Source organism: Archocentrus centrarchus, unplaced genomic scaffold (assembly GCF_007364275.1).
Source record: "Archocentrus centrarchus isolate MPI-CPG fArcCen1 unplaced genomic scaffold, fArcCen1 scaffold_48_ctg1, whole genome shotgun sequence".
In the NCBI taxonomy this organism is placed as follows: domain Eukaryota; kingdom Metazoa; phylum Chordata; class Actinopteri; order Cichliformes; family Cichlidae; genus Archocentrus; species Archocentrus centrarchus.
The window spans coordinates 790,584-804,654 of NW_022060272.1; the positions used below are offsets into that span (position 1 = coordinate 790,584).

Sequence of the window (14,071 nt, forward strand, 5' to 3'; positions counted from 1 at the left end):
GGGACATTCTGGTTAACATGATTAAGCCTTTGCCATAGTTTTAATAACTACAGGGCCCACCCTAAAAAACACTGTACTATATTGAAATCTGATTATTCATTCTGAATCATCCTTAAACATTACAATAGGTAATCCAACTAATTAGGCTGCTTTGAAAGTAATATTGTAATGTGTATCCAACTGAACTGAGGTTTGCAAAGGCAAAAAGGGTTGAATACATTTTCAAGCTGTATATTAATATTAATATTAATATTAAGGCACTGTATGCATGACATTATGATTGGGGGCGGAGCCCCCTATAGGTTTGGTCCTAGATTCGCCCCTGCAGTCAAAGCCTGTCGTTGTGTCTTTGAACAAGAAGATACTGAACAAACAGTCGTCCAGTGCATCCATTAGCATGTAACTTCTTTGGTTAGTTAACTGAAAAATTATCTAATTTAACTTTAATTTCATTAGTTCATTATTATTTGATAGAAATCGCTGAAAAAGTTTGTTGACTTTGCTTTTGAGCAAGATTTTAAAAAGGTTTTTCCATTGGGAAGGTGCACTATACTGCCAAAAGTATTCCCTCATGTACTTTCACACACATGTCAACATGTGAAGGCAGATGAGCATCTCTCAACTCCTGTCTTGCACCTGCTTTCGCTTTCACGCACACACATACATTTTGTATGCATTTTGTGTCTTCGTTGTTTAGACTGTGACATACTGTTCAATCACATATGTATTAATTTGTTAAACTGGACTTGGGGGGTAAAGATAGTCTAGCGTTAGTACACCTTAAGACGTAATTACACATTAATCATTGTATATTTATGAGTATAACATTCTTCTTTCTATTAAATAACCTCAAAAAATTGCTTATTGTACCATTTAATAAAAATTGTTTTGTATTACTTTTGCTTCAGAGGATCCGATACAGTGAGATAAAATGGGGCCAAGATCAGGATTAATCTAATGATTTCAAACCTTCTGCCCATTTAAATCCATAGTGGCACCTCCTAGGTTGTTGTCAACAACATAGCCAAATCGTAACACATCATAGAAATTGTTCAGACTTCCAGCACAGTCTGTTTCTGGTATATCCAAGGACCCAACCTCAGGCCAAACTGATTCTTATTATTTGATTTTACAACATTTCTGATTTTGCTGCAGTCTGAACAAAGCCTTTCTTAGTGTTGCCCGTGTGTAAGGCAGGACTTTTTTTTTTAACCTCCTATCTTGTCTTTATCTGTATCTGTATGTCATTCATAGCACAGAGTCATCTGCATATAAGATGAGGGGTTTATCTTATTTATATTAAGAAAGGGAGGAGGCCCAGAACATTTCACTGAGATGATCCACAAGTGATGCTGCACTTATTTCTTCTTATGATCAGGTAGGAATTTCTTCCATTTCATATTCTGCAAACAGAAAATTTTTTAAAAAGTCATTACATTCATATATTGCTGCTTACAACGATATCTGGAATACAGGTTCTCCTTTCAGACTTACACTTTTACTCCAGGTGGACTTGGACTTCTTGGTCTTTATGTCCTCCAGTGTCTCGTAAGTGTTGCCTTGAACAGTGGTAGCCTCACCAGGGAGCTGCTCATAGGTGTTATCAGGCAGCTTGGCAGGAGGTGTTGCCTGAGGGACCGCAGCGTACATGCCGTCTCCTTGCTGAGGAGAACTCCTTTCAGGTCCCGCAGAAGTCTGGTACAGCGGGTTGGATCTCAAGATTTCCAGATCATCACTGTGCTCCTCTGGCTTGCTGCTGCTCAGCCTCAAACTTTCACGGTGTACATGGAGGGAGTAAGTTTGGCAGGTAACTCTCTTTACTGGAGTAGATGATGTGAGAGATGAGCTGCTAAGCTGGCTGGAGTACTCCTCCTCCGAGCTGCTGTTGTCCAGTTCTGGTAGGGATTTGCTCCTGCTCTCTACCTGCGTCAGCTGAGAGGTTGTGATGCCAGGAAAAAGATCACCAGGATATATTGTGTCAGTGGTATTAAATGAGTCTTTATTAGACATTAGCGCCAAATTTGTGTTTGCCATGTGTCCCTCTGGTCTGTATGAGTCCATCTGGGATTTATTTGGATGTGAAGCTGTATCAGACAAGGAGCCACTCAGGGAGAAGCCTAGAGGAATCCCCCCTTTTGGTACTGGAGGTGGACCCTTGAAAACATTGCAAAACAATGACAGTGTAACAAAACAGTCCCATGACACAATCCATTAGTACTTTTTAATTCAACTCAGTTCCATTTTATTTTATTTTATTTTATTTTATTTAGCACCAGCTCATGACAATAGCTGCCTCAAGGTGCTTTTTATTTGCAAGGTAAAGACCCTGCAGTATTTGAGGGAAAAGCCCAACAATCACATTGAGCCCTTTGGGGAAAGAAGAACGACTGGTTGGGGGTTGTGGCAGATGGCAGTACGGCATACTGGAGCTATGCTACACTTCGATTTCTGTCCACTTAAAGAGCTACACTGCTCAAATAAATAAGTAAACAAAGCAACACTTTGAAAACACATCAAATCTCAAAAATTATATTGATATCTATATTGATGTGGACTGGGTAATGTGATAAATACTGAGTCTATTTAAGTATGTCTAAGATTTTATTCTCAACACTGAGTAGATCAGCATTATCCCAGATTTTTAAAGGCAGAACTTTCTGATATAATTGTTTGGTCAAAATTTAACTTTAGATCTCAAAGTCGGTTTGACGGGGATGCTGAAAGAGGCCTTTGCCATCAGGTATACAAGGTATACATAAAAACAAACAAACAAAAAAGCAGCAAAGTTAAAGTTGTGATCTTAATCCAACAGACATGTAAGAGACAGACAATAAAGCAGGCAGTTAATTTGAGGAAACCCACCAGCAGAGTTAAATCTGTCTGTACTCAGAATGGGCTGAAATACCTCCGAGTGGAGGTGCAGGGCTGAGACCTCAAATGCTTTGTTGCAATTACTGCTGAAGATAACACCATAATACTGAGAGGTTAATACAGTTTCCTCACAGAAGTGTAACACTGTGTCTTTTTCGGTTTCCTTGTCTGGCTCATATTTTAAGTCATATTTATGCTAAATTATGGAGGCTTCACAAACTTTTAAGTACTTCTGTATTTTGCTTTTAGTGTTGCATGATGCCACTTAAGCTATTATATTAAAAACTAAAATATAAAGCCATAATTCCCCATAATTCCATAAAGCCATAATTCTGTAATTATATAAAACACATAGGTCTGTTGGTGCCAAGCTTCTTGGCACTTCAAAGAGGTCAGTTCAAATGTCCATCTTACCTCGGACAGAGACATTGCGTCCACAGACACGGTCCCTGTCAGCTTCCTGGATTTAGATGGCAGTGTGGGTGGTTGCACTGCAGGAGGGTAATGTTGCTGCTGAATCCTTTGGTTAGCACTCGTATGGCTGTGATGATGACCTTTCTGGTCCCACAGAGTCCGCAGCGCCTGCACGCTCACTGCCGACTTCTTTGTGGTGTTGTAGTTCACCACATCATACAGATCATTTGTGTCTGCCTGAAAATTACCAGCAGCGTTATTGTCTCCTAGTGGTTTCTTTCACATGTGGCTTCAACAAGGAAAACCAGAGAGATGTGGACATGAAATGAAATCAAAGCAGTCAGGAAACCTGAACACCTCTCCAAAACCATCATGAAAACACCAAATGAGGGAATATCTTTTGGAAGATTGTGTTCATCCCTCCCGAAGAGTTCCAGATTTGGAAAATCAATAAACTTACTTAATGTTATTTGTTTTAAAATCAAGTCATTAGTTTATTTGGCAAACATAATAAATAATGCTGTTATGATTGTATATAAAACACTTTTAAATAAAAGAATAAAAAAAGAAGAAGAATATGTTACAGACATTTTTGTTGATTTATGAAAGACAGGGTTGTATGTTTTCAGAATTTTTAAAAAGGAAGTATGTCTGGGTGTCATTTTTTAACAGCATTTACTTAGTTTATGTATCTGTCATGGCCCCGGTCTGGTTTTAGTTTTTCCCCTTCTTGTTCCCTCACTCTTGTCTATGCCAAGTTCACATGTCGGTCTGTTAACTGTCACTTCCTGTTTCACTTTGGCAGGATTTTGCATTGTGTGCTTTTAGCGCTTTTGCTTCCCCTTGTCTCGTTAGTGTGCTTCAGCTCCTCTGTTCCCCCAGCTGCTTCCACTCTCCTCTCATTATCTTTTGTGTATTTATACTGTCTGCGTCCTCCTTCTGTTCTGTGTCAGTATCAGTGAGTTTGTCCATGCTGGCTGTTTTTGACTGTATAACATTTAAACATTGGCATGCTAACATGCTTACAATGCTAATATTCTTTACATTTTATCACTTATATAATCTGAATTGTGTTAACATGGTAAAACAAATCCCAATACACACACTGCTGTGACATAATGACCACCTCATAGTTTATATCAGACCCGGGCATTGGACAGCGCCAGGGCAGTATCTGATCTTTTTGTTGTTCCTGACTGGTCTGCGTGAGGTCAATGAGGAATTAAAATTCAAACAAAAATAATTCAATAAAGTCCCCGTGAATTTCCAGCTCTATATTTTGGGGTGCGTGCTTTTTTGTTATTAGAAAAATCTTGCAAAATTTTCAATTTAAATTTTTATTTCTTATACTGGGTCTCGGTGCAGCCTCCCAGTTCAAGCCTTTGACTGAAACAAGTCTTTAAAGGCACGTCCCTTTGAGCCAGTGTTCATCTGACTGTTAATTCTTAAAAGGACATAAAACTAATATCATAGGAATTACTGTTAAAATATTTTACAAAAGTAAAATGTCAACCATGTGAATGTTGTGTTCTGGGAAAGGTCAGGTGATCATCTGGGCAGTAATACTGTATTATTTCTGTCATGGTCCACAGTTTTGAGCCTTGTTTTCTGCTTTGAATTCTTAGTTAATATATTCAAGTTTGTTTTGTTTGTCTTGTTCCTGTGTATTAAGTTTAGATTTGAGTTTATTGTATTGTTTATGTTCTGTTCTTTTCTTTTCTAATACTTTTTAAGTCTCCGTCACAGCTACTTGCTAGGAGGCACACTTACACCCACAAATTTCTGCTCGACACTGGCAGTTTTTGATTTCAGTTAAACCCTGAGCAAAGAGAAGAGCTACAAGACCACGGTCTGCTCCAGGGTAAGCGCGGTGGTATCCAAGTCAAACTAGTAGCTAGCCTACACAAGCCAGCCATCCCCACCATCGTACTAACCAGTGTACGCTCTTTAGACAATAAACTGAATGACCTATGGCTTCTATGGACTACCCAGAAGACTGTTGTGTATTTGTCTTTACAGAGACATACACCACCCAGAAAGGAGCTTACAAAGCCCTCGCCCACCTTGGACCACCAAACAACTTGGCCGAAGGGCCCTCGGAGACTCCAAGATTGTTTTAACACTGCAGACTGGGATGTGTTCAAACAGACTGGTACTTTGAATAATGCCACTGACCTTCAGGAGTACACTGACACCGTCATTGCCTACATCACCAAGTGCATTGATGATATGACAGACCTCAAGACCATCACTGTTAGGGCCAACCAGAAGCCATGCCTGACAGGGCAGGTTTACATGCTCCTGAACACTTGAAATGCTGCCTTCAAGGCAGCTGGGGTCAACCTGTCCCGCAGCATCAGGAAGGCTAAGAAGCAGTACTTCACTTCAACAAGAGCAGAGACTCACAGACCCTGAGGCAGGGGATACAGACAATGATGGACTACAAGCCCCCACTGCAGACCTACAACACCTCCCTGTTGAATGAGCTGAGACAGTTTTTTGCTCAGTGTGAGGTACACAACAACATGCCTGCTCAGAAGTTCCAATCCCCCTCCTGTCCCGTCCACAAGGCTCCCGGTCCTGACAACATACCAGGCTGTGTGCAGAGAGACTGTGCAGGGGACCTCGCTGATGTCTTCACAGACATCTTCAACAGCTCACTGATCCAGGCTGTTGTCCCAACATGCCTCAAAACCACCACCATCATCCCTGTTCCAAAGAAGTCGTCACCCACCTGTTTCAATGACTACCATCCAGTTGCACTCACCCACATCCTCGTGAACTCCTTCGACTATAACATCTCAAGACTACTTCCTCTTCACACTGTTGACTCATGACTGCACAATATTGCACAGCTCTAATGTCTTCATCAGGTTTACGGATGACACGACCGTGGTGGGTCTCATCAACAACAATGATGAGACAAACTTCAGGAGCAAGGTGAGCTGCCTGGCCTTATGGTGCAGCCACGACAATCTTCCTCTGAATGTGGAGAAGTCAAAGGAGATTGTTGTGGACTTCAGGAGAGTGTGCCCCTAGCATTCCCCTCTGACCATCAACAGTGTTGCTGTGGAGAGGGTGAGCAGCACCAGGTTTCTGGGTGTGCATGTCACACAGAACCTATCCTGGACTCTCAAGACCACTTCTCTGGTCAAGAATGCTCACCAGCGCCTCTACTTTCTCTGCAAGCTTCGAACAGCCAGAGCCTCATTCTAGTGTTGTAGTCAAGACCACCTAACCCGAGACCGAGACAAGACCAAGACCAGAGGGTATCGAGACCGAGACAAGACCAAGACTTTTAGGGTCCGAGACCAGTCAAGACCAAGACCGAGGGGGGGCGAGACCGAGACAAGACCAAGACCAGTGCCTGACACTACATGACACAATAAAATGTGAAACATGATCAAAATCACTTCTCAAATTGATCTGAAAGATCCGCATTCCCATAAAATCACCCTGATATTAAACACTCACAGCTCAAATAAATATAACCATCTTTATTTAATACTCCTGGGTGACTTCCATCATTTATCACAGAATGTAAAACAATTATTCATAGTTCATCACAATAGTCTTAACTTTTCTCTGCCTTTCATAAACTATGCATAAAGTTGTGTTGTTTTTAAACCAACAACCTTTGTAAAAATGGGTGCTTTTTCAAAACCACATAGCTAAATGTGTAAAACTGAAAAAATGGCAAACACTCATCAACAGTAAGAACTAAAGCCTTTAATCTTATACAGATTAAAGCTGCAGGATGTAACTTTTATAAAAAATCTGGTTTTTACATATTTGTTAAAACTGTCACCATGTCAGACAGTATGAGACCGATAATCTGCGAAAAAAATGGAGCTCCTCCACCTCCTCCCTGAACCGCTCCCAGTCAAAAACAACCAGTCAGAGCCAGGAGGAGGGTCTTAGCACTGTCAATCACTCCTGGTGTATGCTGCTCAGTGTAGTTGTGTGCAACACTTCATAATTTGGTATCGATCCTATGCCAAGTAAACACAGGGCCATTATCACCGATACTGATACCAATACTTTTTAATAATTATGAAGAATTTCCATGAAGTTTAACTGGTTTGAGATTTTTTTCCTTTGGATCATTAATTAGTTAAAACCCAGGATAGAATTGGGCAAAGTTTATATGTAAGTAGAAAATACTTTATCAAAATAAAAGTTATTGTTCTGAAACAATAGAACAAAACAATTTTCCCCATACATTGATGTCTGGATTTTTTTTTCATAAATTAAGTGTACAAAATCACTCAAGAACAAATGCAAACTTTTTTCCAGGTAGATTTTTCATAAAGTATAATAAAAAAATTTAATAAAAAATGTTCCTTCTTTTTTTTTTTTTTTTTTTTTTTAATTTTTAAATTTTTTTTTTTTTTTAATTTAAAAAAAAAAAAAAAAAATGTTCCTTCATTCACTAATTTTCTCTAAATTTAAATTTAAATTTGATTTAAATGTTTCATAGCAAAATCCTTTTTTTTCCCAAATAAAATATGTTATGCATCACATGACAGTATAACAAAACACTGTGGGGAGGGGAGGAGCAAAGTGCTCTGTGCTGTGACAGGAGCGACACTTAGACAGTCAGCTCGCATCTTTGATGAAACCTCAGCACTGCATACAGGAGAGAAACTGAAGCCAAAGTATCGATCTCATTACACTGAAATTGATCAATACCAATACCAACATTGTCATCCATATTATTGATATCAGGATCAATCTGCCCACCACTAGCTCAATGTACTAATGGCGGAGAAACAACTTACTTACTTCTCTGCTGTTACCATTGGTGGTGGCCATGGTAACTTCCGGGTTCTAGCAAGAAATATTTCTCACCCCAGCACTAATGCTAATGCTAATTAGTAAGCTAATACTAACCACTAAATGCCGCTCCCACTTGTTAATTGAGTGATGGGGCCTAAGACATAACCAGAAAGCAGTAATCAGTTTTTTTGGACGTGTAGTTACATTTCTCGAGGTGCATGTCAGGTTTGCTTCAGAGAGGATTTTCAGTTATACACAAAGGATCAATGCAGAACTCTAAATCAGGCCTTATTAGATTGATAGAATGATAATTTTTGCATATAATCCAGAAAAGTTATTTATACATCAAGTATTTAATGTGTCCCAGAGTGCCGTTTCCTTCCACTGTGTTTGCAGAAATCACATAAAAAAATACACAACAAAAACATAATCCAGATTCCTCAGCTGCTAATAGCATTTCCTACATTTGAATATCAGCCACCATGTTGTGAGCATAAACTATCACGTTTTTAATGCAACAATAGGAAGTGACATCATCTTGCTGGGAACTGTAGTATTTTATTCTTGAAGGCCTCTCATAGCTCTACTGGTGCTGAAAACTAATGTTTGACTATGGCTTTCTGAATACAAGTAGGGCTGCAACTATCAATTATTTTAGTAATCAAGTATTTAATTGATTACTCCGTCAATTAATCAAGTAATTGGATAAGAAATAATTTTTCATTTTAACAACTCATCAGCATATTTTAACTTCCGTACTGCAGATGTTTCTCTGTGTGAAACAAACAGGGTGGATGGAGCAGCTACAAAGTTCTCTGTTCTTCATGTTGCTGATCAGGTGGTTGATAAAAACATTTTGAAGGAGCCCCTCTGTACTGAAGGTGGTGGAGGGGGCACCGAACGATTGCTAGTGCTAATGGCAGCCCCCCTTTCCCCAGTACACTGTGGTTATAGATCTGTTCTGGTGGCTACAGCTGACGTAAAGAAAAAAATAACAGCTGACATCCTCTGCACAACACGCGCGCACATTCAAACATGCGCACTCACAGCACAGAGAAGTGGGGGCGTGAAAAAACATCTCAGGGATCCACTCGTGTTAAAGGCTCGTTTTTGTTTTTTTGGAAATGCTCCGCTTACACGGAGACACCTGAGCTGCAGAGCTGAAACCAAACATCAAAGCAACAAATTTGTGTCGAGGATTTTTAATAATCGAATTGCGTTATTCCAAGAATCGTTGCAGCCCTAAAACTTGCATTAAATTTTTAGTTTGTGTATCAAAATACATGAAGGTTGGTATTTACCTTTCATGCTGGGATTTTTTTGTTGAATCGGAAGCCTGAAATTTTCCTTTGATCTTCATTTTCCCTCTTACTTCTCTTCGTGTTCATGCGGTTATTTCGATTTATGCAGCACACGCGTGACCATAGTGAGATCAAACGTACACACTGTGAATGAAACTGTCCGTGCTCTGTGGTAGATTGCAAACTGCGGTGAAATGATACAGGCGTAAGCAGCGATAATAGCAGCGACCTAGCCGGGGCGGAGTCTGTGAGGTGCGCTCCTTTGAGAGGCAGAGGAGCGCAATCTTTGTTGGATTTGAATCAGTACGTTTTGCATCCAATAAAAGCAAAGATGTTAACAAATAAATTGGACAGTATTCTGGCAATTTAGTGATATTTCCACAGCTGTGGTCTTGACTGGTCTTGAAATAAAATCCCGAGTCCGCAAGGTCCGAGTCCATGACAAGACCGAGACCAAATGTGGTCGAGTCCATGACAAGACCGAGACCATCAAAAAGCGGTCTCGAGACCGGTCTCGAGACCAAGACCGATCTCGAGTACTACAACACTACCTCATTCTACAGAAGCATGATCAAGACCATCCTGACCAGCTGCATCACAGTGTGGCATGGAGCCAGCACAGCATCTGTCCAGCAAATCGTGAGAGCAGCTGAGAAGCCCATCGGTGCCATCTACATTTTTTGCACTTTTATTTATACTGTAAAAATTCAGATTGAGACTTATGTTTACACCGATCCACATCAGGTCTGAGAGTAACACAATTTCATTCCTCTGTATGTTCTGCACATTGACAATATTGACAATAAAGAGACTTTGACTTGACTTTGACTAAGTTTGTAAACCCTGACAACCTCACCTCTTTACAGCTGGAGGTCAGATATTCTCCAAAGGGCTGGATGGGGCTGACCTTGTAGTGCTCTATCAGCTCAGTGAGACTGTTGTACGTCTGGCAGTCTCCTGATATGACAAAATATCCATCTTGATTTTGGGTGATAACAAAATGGCGGCACCTGTCATTACCCCTTGGGAGAAGACAGAAAAATGAATGATAAAGAATACAGAAACAGTTTTACAAGGTTCAATGGATATGATTTGCCTCACTTGTAGGACAGGATGTAGCCAATGGCTTTATCACTGAGGCGAATGAGAAAACTGCCCATAGTTTTATCTCTCAGTAGATCCTCTGCGTCCCTGTGGCAGAGAGCAAAACAGATCCAATTAGATTTTAATAGATCACTTCCATGTCATGAAACCTATTCCATTCACTCTCACGACTGTGGCCACTGCAAATATTGTCTCACTGTAGTGATGTGATTTTATTGCACGTTTGATCTGTATAGTATGACGGGAACGAAGATAATGTTTTATCTTATAAATTGTTGTCTTATTCATTCATATGGAGCAGAATTTTGTCTGCTCTTTATTTGCTGGGCACAACCTCTATTCCCATGACTTAACATGAAAATAGCTAAATTTCCACTTTGAAGAAGTCAGTGAGGTAAAAGCTGCTTTTTGCAAAACATATGTATGTGTAAGAGGAAAAACGGTTTTACTGACTGCACCGCTGGTGCGTTACTATCTAAACTGATCACATCCCATTTTTTTTCCAATCGTTACCAGCAACAAGAAAAGTAAATGTAAAAAAGACTCTAATTGAATCCCTAAATAAAACATACTGATATAAATATAATATAATGTTCACCTGTATTTTTTTCCCACCAGTTCAGCAGCTCTGATAAAAGGTATCAGGTAGCATGGAATGAAAATTATATTCAAACACTGCATTTCCTCAGTAGCTAGCCATAAACAAACATGGTAAAACCATAATAATGATGGGAGATATTTACAGTAGCCTGTAGATGTTAATATTCAAATATAATTCAGTAGAAGTACGAAAACCCCAAAGAAGTAGAAATTCTTAAGCATCCTAATGAAAACTATCTTCTCACATTGTTCTTTTCTACGTTGCTTACTTTCTTGTGGCGAGGCCTTGAAACCAGTCAGGGAAGTTTCCGTTGTGCTGGATGAGTGGAGTCTGTGTCTCAGTGAACCACCTGAGCACCAGCTCCTTCAGGCCTCCTTCCTGTGGCTCCATATTCAGCTCAACACTCGACTTCTTCTCCATCTGCGCCCGTAAGTCAGCAGCTAACAGAGCAGAGGCAGGACAGCGTGCATACTCTCTGCTCTGCTGACGTTTATATCTCCAAAGGAAGAAGAGGTCCCTCATTTGACTATTTCTGGTGGATGTTTCTCTGTCCTGAATAGTCGTATTGTTCCAGCTTATCTAGTTCATCTGCCATCAACTCTTCTACCTCTCACTGCACAACCCGTTTCATTTTACTATCTGTGTTCCTTGTTCCAGATTGAACTTTAACAGCTTGGTCACAAAGTAAATATCTTTTATTTTTTTGCTCTTTGCTTTAACAGATCTATACAAAAACACACACAGCTTTAGAAAAAAAAACATTTCACATGTTTCCAAACACAGCCATCCTTACCCAGTCCTCATTCTACAGCTAATGTCATTACTTATCAAAATGTACGTGTACTGCATATAAACTATTAAAGCCAAATAGCTACTTTGTGTATGTGCTATGGTCAACATTAATAAAAATGGAATTTTGCCAGTGGCCTCGTCTACATTTATTTTGCAATCCCTGGTGAGCAAAGGGAGGAAAAGAAGAGAATCACTACAAAAGATCGTAGAGGAAGTCTATGATCTAGTGGCAGTGGTGCAGTGGGTAGGCATTCACCTTGCAGCTGGAGGGTTGCTGGTTCGAGCCCCTGTCCCTGCATTGAGTTGTGTCCTTGGGCAAGACACTTAAACCACATTGCCTAACAGTAGTGCCAGTCTCTGGCTGCATGACCACAGATGCTCGTCTCTGGATGAGGGATCTGGAACCATCATTTTGTTGTGTGCCTTGTGCGCACAATGACAATGAGTTGAATCTAACATCTATAAGACTACAAGAAATATTGGAAAGCCTGAGTATGAATTCAGAGACAATTTAGAGGGAGGTGAATAAGCACAGGTGATACTAATCAAACCAGAGCAGACAGAAGGAAGGAAGACTAACAAAGACAGGAAGTAAAGCTGATAACAGTGCAACGAGAACAGGGATTACAAAATAAAAAAGGAAATGGAAATAATCCAAAACCATGAAAAAACATTCCCTAGTTATTTTTTTTTATCGTGAGTAAGGAAGAATGGAGGGAATTAGAGTGTCAGCTTCAGGCTCATCTCTGTGGTGTCATTCTCAAACAGCTGTCTGGAAAAGACTCACCTGCAATGTGTCAGGTGAAACAAAGTGGCCCATAATGCTTACACCTCAGGTCAGGAAATTTATGTATGCTAGAACTGTATAACTATGAGAATATGGTTTGTCAGATTAACCAAGTTTGTTAGTTTGAGTTCTTTATTGCCTTTGAATTTGAAACAATGCTCATCGTGTTTAACTGTCTACCCCTCTGTTGGTAAATAAGATAGTACAGTAACATTTAACAGATACTGTCGCCTCGCATCAAAAAGGTCAGTTCAAGAAACAAAGTTTCTCAGAAAGAGGAGTCCAAATGCAGGTTAAAGGAATTTTTAAAAACTAACTTTAATGAAGGTCAAAAAATTCAGGGTGCAACAAAGTCCAAAAGCGCACGGGGGTGAGAGGAAAGAAAAACAGGGACTCACAAGGACAGGAAACCACCCAAATCTGTCTTTCCTGGTTAAGACATTCTGGCCCAGCTAGCAGCTCCAAGTGACTGATGTGCTGCTCACACTGGGACACCACCTTGCAAAATAACATTCTCCCAATCTGAGAGCCCTGGTGCATCAGGCTAGGCTCCCTCCAAGAGTGGAGAGCTAACATGGGGCCCATGCTTGTATTTAAGTGGGCCACAGCACTCTTGATTTTGGGAATGGCTGCTCTAGAATTAAAATTTCTTCTTTGTACATGCAAGGCTTTGACTAATCAGGCCCCACCTTATTTTAAAGACCTGATAGTACTTCGCTCTCAGACTGCTGGCTTACTTGTGGTTCCTAGGATACTTCAGAGTAGAATGGGAGGCAGAGCCTTCAGCTTTCAGGCCCCACTTTTGTGGAACCAGCTCCCAGTTTGGATTCAGGAGACAGACACCCTCTCTATTTTTAAGATTAGGCTCAAAACTTTCCTTTATGATCAAGCTTATAGTTAGGGCTGGATCAGGCGACCCTGAACCTTCCCTGAGTTGCTGCAATAGGCCTAGATGGCTCGGGGCTTCCCATAATGCACTGAGTGTTTCTGTTTCATTCACTTCTTTTCACTCTGTTTGTAGACCACTCTGCATTGCAGCAGACGGTTGCCCCTCCCTGAGCCTGATTCTGCTGGAAATTTCTTCCTGTTAAAAGGTAGTTTTTCTTTTCCACTATTGCAAAGTGCGTGGTCACAGGGGGTTGACTTAGGGTTAGTTGGAGGCATCTTTATTGGGGCACAACAAGGATATAGAGTAGGAGCACCTGATATGTTCACCTGAGCATGAGCATCTAACACACCCAAAGTAGGAGGGTTTTTTTTGTTTTGTTTTGTTTTTTTGTAGGGGGTTCGTTCTTGGCAGTCTATGCTAGGAAAGTGCAAAACCTTCTGGGGCTGGCAACCTGAACAGAACCTAGGTAGCGCCTCTTGGGTGGCAACAGATGAAGCAGCGTGTCCCTGCTGCTGGAGCTTCTCTCCACTCAG

At 40.5% G+C, this 14,071-nt stretch overlaps 1 protein-coding gene across 1 annotated transcript; it reads right to left on the reverse strand.

The window, feature by feature from the left end:
- Positions 1-1,253: 1,253 nt before the first annotated feature.
- Positions 1,254-11,533, reverse strand: LOC115777274 (SH2 domain-containing protein 7-like). Its single transcript, XM_030725113.1, has 6 exons — positions 11,339-11,533; positions 10,467-10,556; positions 10,222-10,387; positions 3,286-3,522; positions 1,495-2,154; positions 1,254-1,403 (listed from the first exon to the last, which is right to left on the reverse strand). Exons 1-6 carry the CDS (start codon positions 11,488-11,490, stop codon positions 1,359-1,361), a joined length of 1,350 nt encoding a protein of 449 aa, XP_030580973.1. The 5' UTR covers positions 11,491-11,533; the 3' UTR covers positions 1,254-1,358.
- Between the last annotated feature and the right edge of the window lie 2,538 nt (positions 11,534-14,071).